At 35.3% G+C, this 18,717-nt stretch overlaps 1 protein-coding gene across 1 annotated transcript; it reads left to right on the top strand.

Moving 5' to 3' along the window:
- The first annotated feature begins 7,498 nt into the window (after nucleotides 1-7,498).
- LOC137746945 (agamous-like MADS-box protein MADS3) lies at nucleotides 7,499-13,113 on the top strand. Its single transcript, XM_068486951.2, has 8 exons — nucleotides 7,499-8,153; nucleotides 10,439-10,514; nucleotides 10,645-10,706; nucleotides 10,808-10,907; nucleotides 11,371-11,412; nucleotides 12,107-12,148; nucleotides 12,267-12,406; nucleotides 12,835-13,113. Exons 1-8 carry the CDS (start codon nucleotides 7,972-7,974, stop codon nucleotides 12,920-12,922), a joined length of 732 nt encoding a protein of 243 aa, XP_068343052.2. The 5' UTR covers nucleotides 7,499-7,971; the 3' UTR covers nucleotides 12,923-13,113.
- The last annotated feature ends 5,604 nt before the right edge of the window (nucleotides 13,114-18,717 follow it).

Genomic DNA, 18,717 nt, shown 5'->3' on the forward strand with positions numbered 1-18,717 from the left:
ACCATCGTCATCATTATTGTAATATCCCTTGTATTTTTTAGATATATAATTTAGTTATTCATTTTTATGATTATATGGAGGAAGTTGAAAGACAAAACAATTGTTGGAGCCTAGAAGAGTGACGGTTTTTTGGCGGATTTTCGCCAATTCTGACAATTTCGTCGAAATTTGGTCTCGGTCCAAGAGAGAAAGTTGATCCTCTCCTCACGAGCTTTCTACCTACACTTGAGTTCGTTGAGTGAATTGAAAGGATTGTTGATTGAATTTGATGATTAAGTATGTAATTGAAATCCTTTGAGGTAAATCCCTAATTTCTTCTAATTATTCAAATTTCTTGTCAAACAGGTATACTCTATTGTTAGCATAGATTATGTCAAGGAAATTATTTTGAGATTTAAGTGTTTCATGTATTGTGATGAACGGTTTGAATATGATTCTGAACTATGATTGGCTTGATCTTCATAGGGTAAATAGGCAATCTAACTCTAAAGTTATATCCAGCCAAAATAAATTCTATAAGTAAGTGTCAAATAAGGAAATTCATTGTGGTTGATAGAGTTGTGATTAACCATGGCTTTGTTTTGCCCTACCACCATGTTTAGCTTCCGAATAAATTCAGATAAGTTATCATTTCAATTCACATGTCCAAATATTTTTTTGGGGTGTTACTATGGAGCCAAAAGTAATTCGATAAATCTTGTAGCTGCCCATGTACTTTTACTTGCAAGTGATGAAGATGCCCTCATTCAATTAGCAAGGTCCACATTTATTCCATGCACATGATGTGAAAATTAACCTGACACACAAATTAAACCCTATTTGTATCAATTGTAGTATATATGCAAGTAGGGATCGTTCTAGACCGGTGATTAACTAGGTATGCTAATCAACACAATTAAGACTCAAAAACACTAAACTAGACTCTATAGACTCAAAACTAACTTAAAACACTTAAAACAGCAACAAACAATAAAAAAGACTCAATTCTAGACCTAACAAGTGATTTTGACGAAAATAAAACTTAACTTGACTCAAAAGACTAAAAGAAAACAAATTTTGACTCAAATAACAAGACTAAACGAAAGGGGGATTGTTTTTGACGAAATTAAAACTTAAAACAGAAACTTTGCATAAAACACTTTGTAAAAGCGAATTTGGGTGAATTAAATGGGTGAAAGGCTAGTTAGAGGGTCCTTCTCCACTCATGATATATGCATACAACCCAATTTCTAGTTATTATTCATTTAGACTATGAATGACAATGCCCTAAATTAACCATGAAAAGCATAAGTTAAATTTCAGATTTTCCTTAATTCATTGAATTGGATGGGATACGCATCACAACCAAATTATCCTTATCAAGTTCCCTAACTATGAAAAGCATGATAGAAAATCATATCAAAGGTCATTAAGTTCTTTGAAAACCATAAGCATTGACAAGGCATTCGTAACTATGAAAAGCATGATATTCATACCAAGGATTTACTTAACACAATCATGACTAGTGACTTCCACTACTTGTGAATATAAGTTCATAACGATTAGGTGAAACTCCCTTATACTCTAGCATCAAATTCATGCATGCAAATTAAGTGTCGACCCCTAATCAACATACATAAACAAGTTTTAATAACTCAGATAAGCAAATCACATTCAAGACTTAAGAAACAATAACTGAATGTAATCAATTCATATAAAACATATAATCATGGCTTCGAATTCACCTCTAACTAGAAAGAACTTAGTTCCACATGTTCATCATAATTGAAAACCAAATTGGCATAAACATTGAACTAAAACTAAGGATAGAAAGAACCAAGAAACGCTTAACACTCCAATGGGATGCACGACACTCCCTTGGATGGCAGATTGCACAAGTCATCTTCTCCTTCCTTCCTTGCTTGTGGCACTAGGGTGATGTGGTGTGAATTATGGTGTTTGATGGTTGAATGTATGAATGAATGAATGAGTGAATGGATGGTTGAATGGTACGGCAAACACTTGTATTTATAGGCTAGGTTTTGCACAATTTCTGAAGAAAAAGGATTGCACAATCCAATGGGAAAAGGATTAAGGTTTGGCAGAAACCAAGGGGGAAAGGGATAGGGAATACACTGCAAGGATTTGGGGCTTCTAGAAAGGATAGGTGCAGCACCTTTTTAGGAGGAAGATAGGGCTTCTAGAATATGAGTTATGTGTTTAAATGTATATCTAATCCCTTATAAATAGCTAAAATTAAGGCACAAACTGATTTGGATAAGATTAGATAGGATAATGCTAGATTTAGGAAAGGATAAGGTTAGTTAGGATATGATAAGATAAGGGTGGATAATGTTCCTTATTTCTTGCTCCTTCCTTATCTTCTTTGTATTTGAACTTCTTTCTTGAGATTTGTAGCCTTTCCTAGCCTCTCTTGACTTCAATTTCGTCCATTCTCCTTGCCCTATAGTTAAGCTATCCAATCCATGCCCAAAACTGCTCCAAATGGCTCTAAAATGCACTTTCTTGCTCCTTTTGCCATTAGGACCTACAAACATACGAAAATAGCTTAAAAGACTAAAATAAGTAGTAATTAACTATCTAAATGCAAGAAAACAACATAACTAAGTAGCATAAATATGCTCATATCAGCACAATTCAACCCTCTTGAAGACATGAGCTACTGAACATAATCTCATAAAACTCTCATGCCCACGATAACGTGAAAACTCAAAGTTATTAAGATATGATTAATAACTAAATCATGTCTTTATGCATTCCTAATTGAAGGTTAATTCAATTAAGCAAAGAATCACAATCAAACCCAATCAGGGATCCCACAAGATAATTCCAAGATATTATTTATTCAATAGTATCTTTGGGATAAGTCTTTCCTACTCCATCCAGTGAATGACACACCTTACCCAACTAGATGATGATGCATGGCATGGTAAACCATTCACATCTGGTGACCTTATGCTCTATAAATACCCCATTCTCCACCAAATTCTAGTAGACTTTTTTACGCAATTAAGTCCTAAACTCTCTGTCTTTTTAGAGAAACTTACTTAGGTATCGAAAATTCATTGATCAAGGGTGTTTAATTGTTTTGTAGGTACAAATTCATCAAGACTAAAGATAACAGATTTTTGCTACCACAATCACCACTACAATTTGCCATTTATATATTAATGACTCTATACACATATTAAATTCCATATTTTGACCTTCATTTTTATTTTAGGTTAATCAAACAATAAAATTCACAAATTCTAGAAGATAAAATTTCTATTATTTTGGATTTTATGTGTAATCTTAAATTTACGCATTTAAACACAATGTTGGTGAACAATTCGGCCCAACAAACTCAAATATGATTGTATTTTAGAAAAGAGAGATAAGTGTCATTTCTCCCTCCCTCGTCTCTCTTTCTTGTTTCTCTTTGCCTGAAATTTACAGATTTGGTCTAGTTTTCCAATGAGAACCATTCTTGGTAGAGTGAGTAGTGTGGTTTCATACAAAATACTACTTAGGTGGCCTTCAACGGCTTAGTAGCCTTGTGTGATTTGTGTGTGGCCTTCATGCCTTCTGGTGTGGCTAAGGTGCCTTATTTGTGGTGATTTTGGTACAAATGACGAACAACTGTTCTTACCCAGATAAGGAGGAATTTGAATTTATCTCTATTTGTTAAGGATACTTTGGACTTAGATGAGCATTTCAAAAACTCCATTAAACTCGCTGGCCAGTTAATTGCAGATCAAGAACCACCTAAATCCATCGTAAAGGAAATCATGCATTCACTAGCATGAATTGAGGGTGGTCATGGTTGTTAAGGCTAAGGCGAACATATATTCCATCACCACTGGTGAATAAAAGGTGGCGAAGAGGCTCCTGGAGGGAAACCCTTTGGTTTAGGAAGGGTTACACCGTTATTGTAAAGCTATAACCTTTATACAACTTATTGGATGATATCTTGCTGGATAGAGTCATCTATTAGGTCCAGGCTTATGGATTCCTAAAACCTAAATCAAGGTTGTGATTGAATTGGAGGATTCATTGGAAATGGGATTCAGAGGGTTTTTGAGATCTATAATAGATTTAGATGATACGAAACCGCTAATGACTACTTTTAAGATGGTGTATGTGGGATCCTGATTTTTTGGGCCCACAACAATTAACACTCAGGGTGATTAGAATGATTGACTATCCCTCAGAGAGATATCGAAGTTACATGGGTATTCTAGATCGAATTGCCACATGCCAAGGTAGTCTAGCACGACTTTATTAGCTCTAAGCCCATTAAATATATTACTTGTCTCCCAAGTAAGGAAACCCTAATTCATATCAAATTAGGATATCTTAGGGATTACACAACATAATCATAATCCTAGGAGAGTGGATATCTTATCCTAGGTTCTCTCTTAGACAATCTCCCAATTTAATAAGAACTGCTCTCTCAAGATCTTTATAGGTACCCTAGCTTAGGTATTTATCTGGGACTCCTTCTTACATCTCTTTGATCTTCAATGATCTCATATTTTCTAAGCTCAACAAAGGCTCACATATATTATGTACACGTCATTCGTCTACTCATAAACATGGAGAAACATCTTTTACGTGCCTAAGCCAAGACACCTTCGTGAAAGATGTATTTGATGAGCACACATCATACATACTCCTTTCTTAGAGCTACACCAGTGATTTGATTCTCCAACACTAGAGATATGTAGCAGTTTGATCCAAATTCAATCACCCCTCATTCAACCCCATTTTCCCCTCATTGGAGTTCCTAGGTAATTATGACTGAATATCGCCTCCGTCCGTAGATGTGCGAGATTTTTGTTTCAACAATTGATGCTTTCATTGAGAGAAGAATCATATTCCCATTAGAACTAAACAGCTATGGGAGAACAAAGATTTTAAAGTTTTCTCAACTTTTCCAAGTGATGTGCCATATACATCTAGAAAGCTAAGATGTAGAGCTACAATGCTATTACTTTTACAGATTTTTCAAAAGACATAACAGACTCAAATCTGGCATGCAAAGAAGTTGAATAGCAAGCTAGCCCAACTAGCATGTCACAACAACACTATCAACTTGCAAATTAAAATGTAACATCTCGGCATGAATGGGGTTTCGTGCCATATACCATCACAAAGATAAGGGTGTCAATTTTCTGTGTAATTTTGTGTAACACAATTTCGAGCTACGCGAAAAACGTTATCAGTTTTACCATTTGTAGTGCAGGTTGGAATTCTTTGCAAAATTCCTCAAGTCCTTCCTCCAAACTCTTATCAAACGACACACAACGTACTACAACAACCTATAAGTTTAGGTTACACACTATAATGACTAAGTTGATGCTTAACTAAGGGTTCAAACCAACGCATCGTAATGGAAAACGACATGGGGCATACTATGTAGAGTAAGAAGAAAAATTTATAAGACATACATACATCAGAATAACTTTTCATGTTCCAACATGTGAATACGAAATGACTCCTACACCATATAGTGGTTATGGACCTAAATTCTCACGCATAAAGAAATTCCAAATGCCATTATTGCTCTTATTAATGCATATATATCTGGTTATGGACTAAACAATTTTGACCGTGACGAGCTGAACAAACGGACCCATGGTGCCACCACACTTTGTTGAACAGGTTTCCTCTATCCTTAGAGATTCCTACAATCTAGGAATTAGCATGCGCCGTAAGTAATCCTAGTAATATTAATATTCAGGTTGATCCTGCAAATCCCGAATGCTTCATCACGAATGAACGAGAGGGGCAATTAAGCTTTAGACAACATGTCATCATCTACAAGCTAAAGTGCAAGTATTAGTTTTTTTTCTTTCTAAGACATGAAAAATTTGTCAGCAACTTTGAAAGAATAGCTAATTTGGAAGACATAAAGAGTGTGTCCATAACTATGGATTTGCCTAAGCATAATTCCAAAGTGGAACATAAATTAGTTCCAACATGAAACGATAAGCAAATACGAAATGCAGTAAACGACAATCAACAATCCATCGATCCGGATTCAATCACAGCCCTCAATCAACCTCTCTCTCATTGCTGGAGTTCATGGGTAATTTTGATTGAATATCATATCCGTCCGTGGATGTATCAATTTTGATTCCAACAACATGCTTGACTAGAGGATCGACGGAGATTTGATTATACTACAACTAGTAGTGCAATTTATGTTTTCATTATGGGCGTTTGAGGCACCCAATATGCTATAAATGGAGAAATTCACCGCGTTTCAGAGTAGAGAATAAGTATAACAAAAATCTAAGAGCTTAACCGATATATCAAGCATCCACTCTCCTATTTCCTCAGTGTCCTCACCCAAACAAAGTCTCAAGGTCTAATGAAAACCATCGAAGAAGAAAATGGCCGATGGATGGTGGTTTCTATGGACTGCCGAATGAACCATAGGTGTTATGTTGTGGACTAATTTAGTACACATGTACGGAAGTGTGGCAATGTGACATAAGAATATAACCCCATCCAAAGTCATCCCTTACGTTTCTCCAATGGTACTTGGAGGGATTCAAAGAGAAGGAATAAATAATCAAATACAGGAAGAGGCCAACATAGAGCTACGATGGTGGACCAAAATGGCTATGATAAGGAAAGCTGGTGTAAGGTGGTGATCAGTCTTTCTAATAGTTTGTAGGAAGTCGAGAGGTGTGGCTATCTAAGGATGGGAGTAAGTGCAATAGTTCGACTGGCGGTTGCTGAGAAGAATCAGCCTCTCCAAAAGCCATGAATTGTCTATTTTAAAACTGTTAGGGGCTTAGGAACCTCTGGATAGTTCAAACACTAACATTGTTAGTTAGGCAACAAGTCTCTCAAATTGTCATCCTTTGTGATACAAAATGCAAGGTTGAAAATTTGAAAAATGGTTTTGAGGCAGTTAGGGTTTGATTTTTGTTTTAAAGTATCAACTAATGGTCAATCCGATAGGTTAGGGCTACTGTGGAGAGATGGTATTCAGCTACACATCTTATCCTCCTCCCGAAATCACATTGATTCAAAGATTGGGGGTATTGGTGATAGAGTTTTGCAAGAATCAAGCTATTGAAGGAAGAGTTGGATATTTAAACCTGCTTCGATTTTCGTAAGAGATAGATTGCCTCTATAGTCGAGTGCAATGACATGAATCCAAATTGATTCTATGAGACCCTTGCCTCTTATCACAATCTATGCTCAATGACCCTCTCCTAGAACTTCATTGTATGGCTCATTAACTTAATATTCCTCCAACTCATGCAATTTTGTATGTCGCCTTTATTCTTGTTGATAGGCACCAAAGTACTTTCTTCCTGCCACTAAACAACTTTTCCAATTTACATTATTTAGGGTTAGGGGTTAGAGAATCTAACACCTAAGTGCAATTTTCTTGTTCCGGTATCTTTCATGTAATGGAGTTGGCCCTAGTGAATGTGATACATATCATCCATGTACACATAACTGTATAGCTCCTCCTCCTCCACATCAAATTGGGCGCGTGGGTTTGGATAATAATATTCATTTCCCTAGGGCACAAATATGCTCTGTCAACAAACTCATCAATAATTATGTAAAATTGCTTAAAATTATTAAAATACGAAAAAAAAGGGGGAGCAAAAAGGAAGATGTTTACTGGGATTTCCGTATTTTGTTGTAATAGAATTAGAAGATGTATCATCCGCCACTTGAATTCTCTCTGCTAAAACATCCCATCTCTATATAAACAAAGCTAGCTAGCCCCCTTCTGAACTCCCACTCCTCACAGACAGTTCAACAAACCACCCATTTTTGTGTAACCCCAAATCCTAGAGAAGAGGAATATATATATTCTCTCTCTCTCTCTCTCTCTCTCTCTCTCTCTCTCTCTCTCTCTCTATGCATATGGGATAACAAATACAGAGACAAAAAGCACAATATATATTTCATATTTAATTTTCAAAAAGAAGGGGAAATTGAAGAGGTGAGAATATGGGGAGGGGGAGAGTGGAGCTGAAGAGAATAGAGAACAAGATTAACAGGCAGGTGACTTTCTCAAAGAGGAGAAATGGTTTGTTGAAGAAAGCCTATGAACTCTCTGTGCTTTGTGATGCTGAGGTTGGCCTTATCATCTTCTCTAGCCGTGGCAAGCTCTATGAGTTTGCCAGTGCTGGGTACTCTCTCTCTCTCTAACTAAATTTTTTTTTTTTTTTTTTTTTTAAAAAAAAGAAGAGATTTTTTGCTAATTTTTTGGGTTGTGTGGTAATGGGTACGTAGTTCTTAGATTTCCTTTTTCTTTTTTTCCTATACTTTTTGCTGAATTTGTTTCTCTCAGAAAGTTCATTTCGTTGTTGTTGCATAAAAATAATTTTTCTTCCGGAATTTTGGTTTCAGATTTGTTGTTTTTACTTCTTCAAGGATTATGACTTTAGTTGTTCTTGCCCCCTCCCCCTTTCCTTTGTTTTTGTTTCTTTAGCTGATATATTTCTGTGCTGTCTATTGTATGTATGAAAAATACTTTCTTTCTCCAACACCTGTCTCTGACATCTCTCGCAATCTTTTCTTTTCTGGTACTCCTTGTGCTCTAAACGATTTTTGGATCAAACAAAGGCAGGTTTTCTGCGTCTCTCTATGTAAGAGGGATCATTACCCAGCTTCCCCAATCACAGATCGACACGTTTCATCCCCCCTCTCTCTCAAGCTCTCTAGTTAGCTAAGCTCTTCTGGGTATATGGATGTGGCTCCTGTTTTTTTTCTTTCATACATGTGAGAACAACTTCTTACCTCATACCATGTGGGGGAGGTTCAGTTAACAACCGGCACCTGCAGCAATCACCTAACTAGGAAACTCCTCTTTTACCTCTGTGCAAGAACTAGGCTCTCTCGCTCTCTCACACGGTATCCAAGGTTCATAGAAACTTGTCCTCATTTCTTTAAAGCCTATGGTCCTTTGGTTTTACCAGTACTGTCTGTTTCTCTCTCTCTCTCTCTCTCTCTGTATGATGGCCTCTACGGTGGGAGCAAAATCAAGCCTACCCTTCTGCCCAGATATATTATGTTGGTCTCTTTGTTTCATATTTTGATCCCTAGGTTTATTGGGATTCTCTCTCTCTCTCTCTCTCTCTCTCTCTCTCTCTATATATATATATATATATATATATAAGCTTGCAGTGAAGCTGTGTGGCAAGTCAACCATTGTTAAGCTCAAGAGAGATGAAACCTTGTTTTTCAGATCTTTCGTCCTTCAGATCTGTGGTAATTTATATTATTTTAGTGTTTTTTTTTATTTTTTTTAAAGAACCCAGCTAGGGTTATTGCTCATTCTTAGGTAAAGTCATGGTTTTTGGCCAAGAAAAAGATCTGTATTTGAATCAGAAGATTTTTCAGAAAAGATGTTACCTAAGTTTGCCTTTTCCTGGAAAGAGAATCCCAGGTTTTGTTTAACAAGAACTGGTAGTCAAGGATTTGGTTTGACAAACTGGATCTCAGTCCCAACTTTAAAATTGTATGATCCATATTCGTGAATGGTACATTAAATGGTGCATGTTCAACTGGATATATATATATATATATATATATATATATATAGCTGATGATAGATATTTCCATGTTAATCAATTACCCCCCAGGTTCCCCAGTAGATTTTTGTTTTGTTTTGCTACTTTGGTGAAAATCTCTCTCTCTCTCTAAATGCCTTTCATGTGTCAAGTTTTGCCTGCAATTGTGAATCATCTGATGATATCATCAGTCCAGTAGTTTATAGATTTGCCTTACCTGTTTAGTATTTCCCTTCTCTTCTGTACAAGTAATGTCACAGACCATATATTAAATAGAAAGAAAAAAAAATCCATTATTGGTTTTAAAGGTTTATTTTTCAGTTTTTACATTCTGGAGATAGATTTTGAAGCTGGGTTCTAAAAATTTTCATTAAAATAAAAGGAAAACAGATTCAAGCATATCTATAAAGCGGCAACACTTGCATAAATAGGTACAGATCCATATCACATTGCATATGTAATCAACATCTATATATTTTACTTTTTATGTTATGGTGATCTTAACTAAAGATCTTTAACCTCAACAAGAATCTGAGTCATTAACTCATTAATGTATGTGTGTGTAAAGAAGTTAGAGAGTTTATTGTTTCATTGATTTTAAAGTTCATTTCCTGCCAAGTTTATAAGTTTATAGTTTCATATATATGTGCATTTTACACTAAAATATATGTTCATTTTACATAATCAGCCCAGAACATTTATTCAAATAATACTATGTAACATTTGCTCAAAAGAATTTATACATCTTAGTGTACTTTAGATGGTACTTTAGTGAATTTCCTGGTATAAAAAATTATATGCTGATCTGATGAATTTGCTGTGGGAATAATTTCTTAATTGGATCACCTACCATTTATCACAAACAAAAAAAAAAAAAATTAATTTATACTTTCTATTGGCAGTATGAGCAAAACCCTTGAACGATACCAACGTTGCTCCTTCACTCCACATGAGAATAGCATTGAACGTGAAACACAGGTTATTCTAGCTAATTTCTACTGTGTATCAGAAGTAATTTCATGGGTTTAATAGTTTAGTTAGTTCAAGCTTAATTTCGTGAATGATCTTAACTATGTTTTGTTTTTGTTTATGGCTAACAATCATGCAGAGCTGGTACCAAGAAGTCACAAAACTGAAAGCTAAATATGAATCCCTTCAGCGAACTCAAAGGTTATGCTGTAACTAATTAGAAATTAACAAATCAATAACTTTATATCCATAAATTATTTGCTAACCTTGGTTTATTCTTGTGATCATGCATTTTGATTAAGGCATTTGCTTGGTGAAGATCTTGGACCACTGAGTGTGAAGGAGTTGCAAAATCTTGAAAAACAACTTGAAGGAGCTCTTGCACAAACCAGACAAAGGAAGGTAACGATTAATACGTAATTACTTGCGATGGTTAGGGAATTAAATTGTTAATTTATGGCACTGAAAGCTAATCCTTCTTCTAATTTTGGTTGTACACCGATCACAAATATAAAAACACAACTAGAGGATCCTATTTCTATAGCTATCATCATCTAGTGACACTCAGGTATCACAATATATATTATAAATATATATATATATATATATATATATGTGTGTGTGTGTGTGTGTGTGTGTGTGTTCTATACAAATTATATATGTTCTAAATATTGTAAAATAAATTAATGCCTAATTAAATTTTGAAATCAAATGTAGATTGGCAACCAACCCATGATACAGATTTCATTCATTTTGTTCTCTTCCTTTTCACATTATATATATATATATATATAAAGTTCACAATGTTAAATTAATTAACTAGCATTTAAATCGCATAATACATTTGGATTGTTCTTGATTGTAGACACAGCTTATGATTGAACAAATGGAGGACCTGCGCAAAAAGGTACGTAAGAGAATTCTGAATTTAATTATATACAGTTAATTAACCATCTTCTACATATAGGGCTGGTTTGGTATTGCTGTGCTTTGAAAAAAAACTACTTCTATTGTGCTATGAGAATAAGCAGCTGTGAAATAAAGCAACAGAGTGTTTGGTAAACTTTTTTTGTAGAAGTGCTTTTGAAAAGAAAAAAAAGCAGTATTATAGTGTTTGATAAACTTTAATGTAAAATAGATTTGAAAAAAAACTGGTTATTCAAAGCTGCTGGGTTTTGCAGCTTTGTGTTTTTAGCATTTTTTTCACCAAAAACTGTGAAAAAAAAAAAGCTGAAGCTGAATGTTTACCAAACATAAAAAAGCTCTCAGCTTTTCTTGATAGCCACTTTTTTCAGAATCACCTTAGTACCAAACTAGGGCATAAAGTGCTCTTCAGCGTCCCTCTATTGTCATGTCATTGCATAGGTATATGGTGACGGATGAGTTAGGATTATGATTGGTCCATGTTTAGATTTCCTGCAATGTAAACAGACAAACATTTCGACTAAAATAACACACCATTTTCATGATTAAATTAGCTGTCTAACCTTCACAAACCCAAATAGTTATTGACCTATAATTTGTTATGTTTTTCTTGCAAAGTTTTGTGTTCAAAGTTTGTCATTAGCATCCAATTGTTTTGTAATATTCAAATATGGCAGGAGCGTCACCTTGGAGACCTCAACAAGCAGCTGAGGGTCAAGGTATATACGATCCTGATATTCCTCTCTATTTAATTATACAGCAATATTCCTCCATATTTGTGGCATTAATCTAATTAATCATAATTAGTATTTTGTTAATGTGCTTTAATTTGATCAGCTTGAGGAAGAAGGGCAGAATCTGAATGTCATTCAAAACATGTGGAGCTCAGATGCAGCGGCTGGAAGTAGCAACTTTTCTTTGCATTCTTCACAAACCAACCCCATGGACTGTACACCTGAACCTGTCATGCAAATGGGGTATTTCAATTCTCTTTTGTGTTTTCAGCTAAACTCACTGATCAGATCATTGTTTTTCTGGAACAACTTCAACTACAAAAGTACTGGCAATTAGAGTTAAAAAAAATAAATATATCTTATCCCTTCATCCTATATTTATCTTTTGAAGAATTAAAGACCATTTCATCCTCATCTTGACTAAGCTCAAACCACCTTTTTACCTGTTTCGACCCATGCAAAAAGGGTACAACAGTATCCTTATGCGAAAATGCTTGTTTCCGAGCTTAAGCAGCGCAACGAGTTATTTTTTCATCCATATAGTTTTCATTTCAATCATCCTTTCGCCTTAGTTCTAAAAAAATTGTTGGTTAATTTACTAGTATGAAAAAGTAATGGTAGAAATATTTGATGTGAAACTGAAAATAGTTGTTTGTTTGAACTTTGAACAGGTACCATCAGTACCATCCTGCCGAGGGATCATCTATTCCAAAGAGCTTGACTGGTGAGACCAACTTCATCCAAGGATGGGTTCTCTGAAAACCTTCAATACCAAAAATGAAGGATATATATTTCATATTTTATATATTATTGCAGCATCATAAATTATATTTTCTAATATCTATACTTTGCAAGAATATATGACTTTAAGAATTGTAATACTGCCAACATATATTTACTTAAGTATGACTGACAAGAGATGTTTGTAAATTTGAAATTATACTTCTAGATTCCTGTGTTTCCTTCTTGTTATTTGGTTTTCTTTTTACTTTTATTTATTGATAATTGCTGTATTTTTGGGCCTTGACGGTTGGATTGTCATTGACCATTCAATTGAGCCTTGGTTTACATTAAAGGTGGGCTTTGGAGGTTTGGAGTTTGACAAATCAAATCCAATCAAAGTTCTTTTTCTTTTGTTAGTTTCCTTTATACAAACGATATAGGAAAGAGAGAATCGATCACTCGACTTACATTAACTATTTAATGGGTGGTTTAGGAATACGATTGGGGGCGTGCTGGCTGGCTAATGTGGGCGTAAGAGGAATTGATTTGTGGTAAACCGCTTTATTGAGCATGATTATGCAAAAGTTTTTCTTTCTTCGGTGATTATATGATAAGAAAATCTTATGTCTCGATCCTTTGTAACTAATCAGAAAATGAATGCTATTCATGTACCTAATGGTCTAGTTCTTTTAGTACTTGTTTCACAAAAGAGTACAAGTTCTTGATCGTGTTTGGTTATCTAAAAATCAACGTTATTCTGTAACAAAGAGGATGTTGCATTGTCCTAAGGAGTATGTTGTCATTTGGCTAGGTTTGTCTCAAGTACCTTTAGTTATGAACTTACGATCTAAGAGTTCATCCATGATTGCTAGTTAAAGTTGACTATTAGACTTCTAATCGTTACGTAGGTACCGAAGAACTCCCCATCACATGTGAGATTCGAGGTATCATTGTATCATAGGAAGGTTTTTTAACACTTGATCAAGAATATTTACCAATTAATTTGGTATGTATTTCGTGTAAACTTGACTAGAGACCTTGCCTCTATAACGAACTAAAATTTGCTCGACGATCTAATTTAGGAGGTGACGGAATCCAACTCATGTCTTGAAACTATAGGTCAAATTACTTTGAGTGCTATGTTGGGAGAGAGTCCTCCAATCACATCCGTTCATCGTACATCATGCAGCCAGTTTTCGCCAGGTACTGTTTATATTCAATTTTAAATAAAAAAAATTACAATGATTTCTGACCGCACGATATACGATGAATGAATGTGATTTGAGAATACAACGAGGATCCTCATTCCTATATTGGCACCCAACTTTTTTGCAAGTACATCTAATTAAAGTATTAGTTCAACTTTTCTGCAAGTTCAGTCAATTTTTCTTCAATAATCCGGACAAATCAATTGTGAAATGAACGATTAAAGATTGAGTTGAGGAAAAATTATTTTTGCTTACTTGCCAATCTAATGGACATAAAGTCGGACTACTCAATAGTCTAGACTATTCTTACACTTAACCAAGTTCAAGTAAGGCAGTTTGTTATACATTTTTACATGCAAGGATATATTTTACCCAGTGTAATGCTAGGAATTACCTATTTAAACCATATTTTGTAAACCATATAATTTGGTTGTTGATGATTAAATTATTACTTAAGTATTGATTAACGTGCTTATTTAGTACTGGTGACACATCACTTGATTTGTAAATTTTGTATAAAATTGGTCTATCTATTCTTTTACACTGATGGGTAAAAAGATTTGTGTTAAGTAAAACAATAGACATGTCATAATAATTTGACATCGAAGTTGCCATTTACGGAAGTCAACATTAACAACTCCGACTTGCAAGTGAACAAGAATCATTGGACCATAATACTAAGTGGCAAAAAAGTAAATTATTTATTTGCATGATTATTATCTTGGTACATAGAATATATCAGCCCTACAACAGATTAGGTGATGGCGATGTTTGTAACATATAACAAAAGACTTGGTCACTAAATCCTCTCTCCCCCCTTCACAAACGTCCAATAGCTCCTTCGCTTCGTTCTATCTCTCCTCTTCCTCTTCCTCTTCTCTTCACGCAACAGCGCCGACAACGGGAGTTAAAGACAAACGACGGCGATGAGAACACCAGCGACGGTCTCATAAGCATGGCAGATTAAGCCATAAAATCTCCATCGAACAGCAAGAAAAACATGAGAACGAAGAACAACAAATATCAGAGTAGAGAGAGAATTATATCTTGAGGAAGAAGTTGTTGTATTTACTGAATCAGTCAATCCTATCCTTTACAGTGATATATATATCTAAAAGCTGAAAACAAACTTACAGCTGTCAAAACTTATTAACTAAGACAGCTAATCACCTTAACCACAGCTATACACAATATGACTAAAATACCCATACACATATATCCTTGGTTAAAACTCCCCCTCAATCTCAACTGGGGTAACCCAGTCTGAGATTGGTACAATGATGAACAAATAAAGGACTGTGTAAACCTTTGGTCAAAACATCTGCAACCTGAGCTTCTGTAGGAATATATTGAACCCCTAGATCTCCCTTTTGAACTCTTTCATGAACAAAATGAAAATCAGTATCCAAGTGTTTAATCCGAGTATGAAAGACTGGATTAGAACACAAGGCTAACGTGGAAAGATTATCACAATGTAACAATGGTGCAAATGGAAGAAAAATATGAAGATCTTTGAGAACTAATATAATCCAAGCTACATCTGCAGCAGCATTAGCGAGTGCTTTATACTCTGCCTCAGTAGAGCTGCGAGACACACTTCCTTGTTTCTTGGACTGCCATGATACAGGATTTGAACCGATAAATACAATATATCTTGTGGTAGACCTTCTGGTGTTTATATCAGCAGCCCAGTCTGCATCACTATAAGCAAGTAATTCCATTTGTCCCTGAGCAGAATATGTCAATCCACACTGCATCGTACCTTTAAGATATCGAAGAATTCTTTTAATTAAACAAAAATGTTCTTCAGTTGGAGTTGTCATAAACTGGCATGCATAATTGACTGCATAGGCAATATCAGGCCTAGTGAAAGTCAAATACTGTAATGCACCAACCAAACTTCTGTAAACTATTGGATCAGCCATTGGTTGTCCTTCATCCTTCAATAACTGAGTGTGAGGCTTGCTCGGAGTTGAACAAGGTCTGCAATGCATCATTCCAGCCTTATTTAGAAGATCAGTAACATATTTCGACTGACTAATGAAGATGTCACCATTGTCTCTGTAGGTTATTTGCAAACCCAAAAAATAGGTTAACTTCCTCATATCTTTCATATCAAATGCACTGGCTAAATCATCAATTACTTGCTGTATCAACTTGGAAGAAGACCCTGTGATGATAATATCATCAACATACAATAGCAAGATCACTACATCAAAACCACTGATCTTCACAAACAAACTAGGATCAGAATGAGAAGATTAAAACTCCAAAGTAGGGAGATAACTTGTAAACTTGGCATTCCAGGATCTGGGAGCTTGTTTAAGTCCATATAGAGACTTAAGTAACTTGCAGACATGAGTAGGATATAGAGAATCTTGGAAACCTTGAGGTTGTTTCATAAACACCTCTTCTTGTAATTCTCCATGAAGAAATGCGTTCTTCACATCTAACTGGCTTAAATCCCATTTGTTCATTGCTGCAAGGGATAAGACTAGCCTTACTATTGTATGTCTGACCACTGGACTAAATTTTTCTTCATAGTCCAAACCATGTTCTTGGCTAAAACCTTGAGCTACAAGCCTTGCCTTGTATCTGGACACCTTTCCATCTTGATCCTTCTTGATCTTATACACCCACTTGCTGCCTATGACATTTCTGTTTGGTGGAACTGGTACTAATTCCCAAGTACCTTGTTTTTGCAAAGCTTTAAATTCTTCCTTCATTGCATTTCTCCAATTCTCCGAAGTAACAGCTTGCTTGTAATGAGTTGGTTCTGAAGACTCATGAATATCCAGTATAGCAGTCAAACCACTAAAGACAATATCATCACCAGATGAAGAAGAAGATGAAACTGGACAAGAAGAAGAAGCTGGACTCATAGAGACAGAAGCACAATAACCAGAATAATCCTTCCTTTGTATAGCTCCACTTTTTAATCTTGTAATCATATTATGCTCAGAAGGCACATTAATGACATCATTATGAACCCCATGATCATTGACATCATGAAGAGAAACAAAAGATGGACCAGCCACATCATCAAGAGAAACAGAAGATGTAACAACCATATGATCATATATAGAACAAACATTAAGAGATAGATCTTCAGAGTTGGAAGTTACCTGAATTTGGGAAAGGTTATGGACAGGCAACCTTGGAGAATAAGAAGTTTGATGGAGAGTAGCAGTAGCTTGTAATGGTAACAATTCTGAACCTGATAGTGTACCAGAAGATTGAGAAGAAACAGAATGCAGATCTATGGATTGAGCATTGACCACATTATTCATTCCATGTTGCTCAGATCCATTTGACAACACACCAGAAACTACTCGAGGTAACTCTCTTTGGGTTGATGAAGTAGGCACAGAAGAAGTAGCATTTATAGACTGTGATGTCTTAAAAGGAAAAACACTTTCATCATGAATAACATGCCTTGACAACAATAACCGCTTTGTAGGTATATTAAAACACAATACTCCTTTGTAACCTACTGAATATCCCAAAAATACACATTCATCACTTCGTGCTTGTAGCTTATTGACATTATAAGGTCTCAAATAAGGAAAAACTGCAGAATCAAAGACCTTTAATGACCTTAAAGAAGGTGATTGACCAAACAACTTCATATAGGGTGATATCATTGCTAAATTCTGACTTGGCATTCTATTGATCAAGAATACTGCATAACTACACGCATGAAACCAGAACTGTTGAGGCAAATAAGCAGCACTAAGTAATGTCACAGTAGTTTCAACAATATGCCTATTTTTCCTCTCTGCAAGACCATTCTGCTGAGGGGTATATGGACAAGAAACAAGATGTAAAATACCATTGGTATCCAAGAAATTCTTAAACACTTTACTCATGTACTCTCATCCTCCATCAGATTGTAAAGTCTTAATATTTGTTTTGAAATGATTCAGAACAAAGGCATGAAATTTCACATAGACAGTATACACATCAGACTTATTAACAAGTGGGAATATCCAAGTAAACCTTGTGCATTCACAAACAAAAATTACATAATATCGGTAACCTTCCACAAAAACAATAGGTGAAGGTCCCTATACATCAGTATGCACTTTTTCAAAAGGAATACTTGACTTATTACACTTAGAAGGAAATGGTTGTCTAGACATCTTACCCCTAATACAAGCTGAACACAATTGTGGACTCTTATCTGCAGAAACAGAAATCTGAGAGTCTTTAAGCATTTTGAGTTGAACCTCATTGGTGGGATGCCCAAGTCGATGATGCCAGAGAGATGTCTTGACAAGTTGCCCCAACAAAGCTTGAGGTGTATTATTCATTAGCTGCGAATATTTGTAGAAATGCTGCTGAGGAATGTAATACAAGCTACTACTACTACTCCTTCCTCTCATTAGGATTTTCTTGGTTGCCTTGTCCTGCACCCAAAAACCAAATTCATCAAGTATAACTTAACAATGATTATCCTTGCATAGTCTATAAACTGATAATAAGCTAGCTGCTAACTGTGGAACATGTAAAACCATTTGAAGAGTTAAAGGTTTAAAAGAGGTTAAAAGAGAACCCAAACCAGTGTTAGCAACAGGAAGTCCCTCTTCATTGCCTACTGTAATCCTGTCATTGCCCTCAAAA

The sequence above is a fragment of the Pyrus communis genome, chromosome 2 (genome assembly GCF_041283825.1).
Source record: "Pyrus communis isolate YQ-2024b chromosome 2, ASM4128382v1, whole genome shotgun sequence".
In the NCBI taxonomy this organism is placed as follows: domain Eukaryota; kingdom Viridiplantae; phylum Streptophyta; class Magnoliopsida; order Rosales; family Rosaceae; genus Pyrus; species Pyrus communis.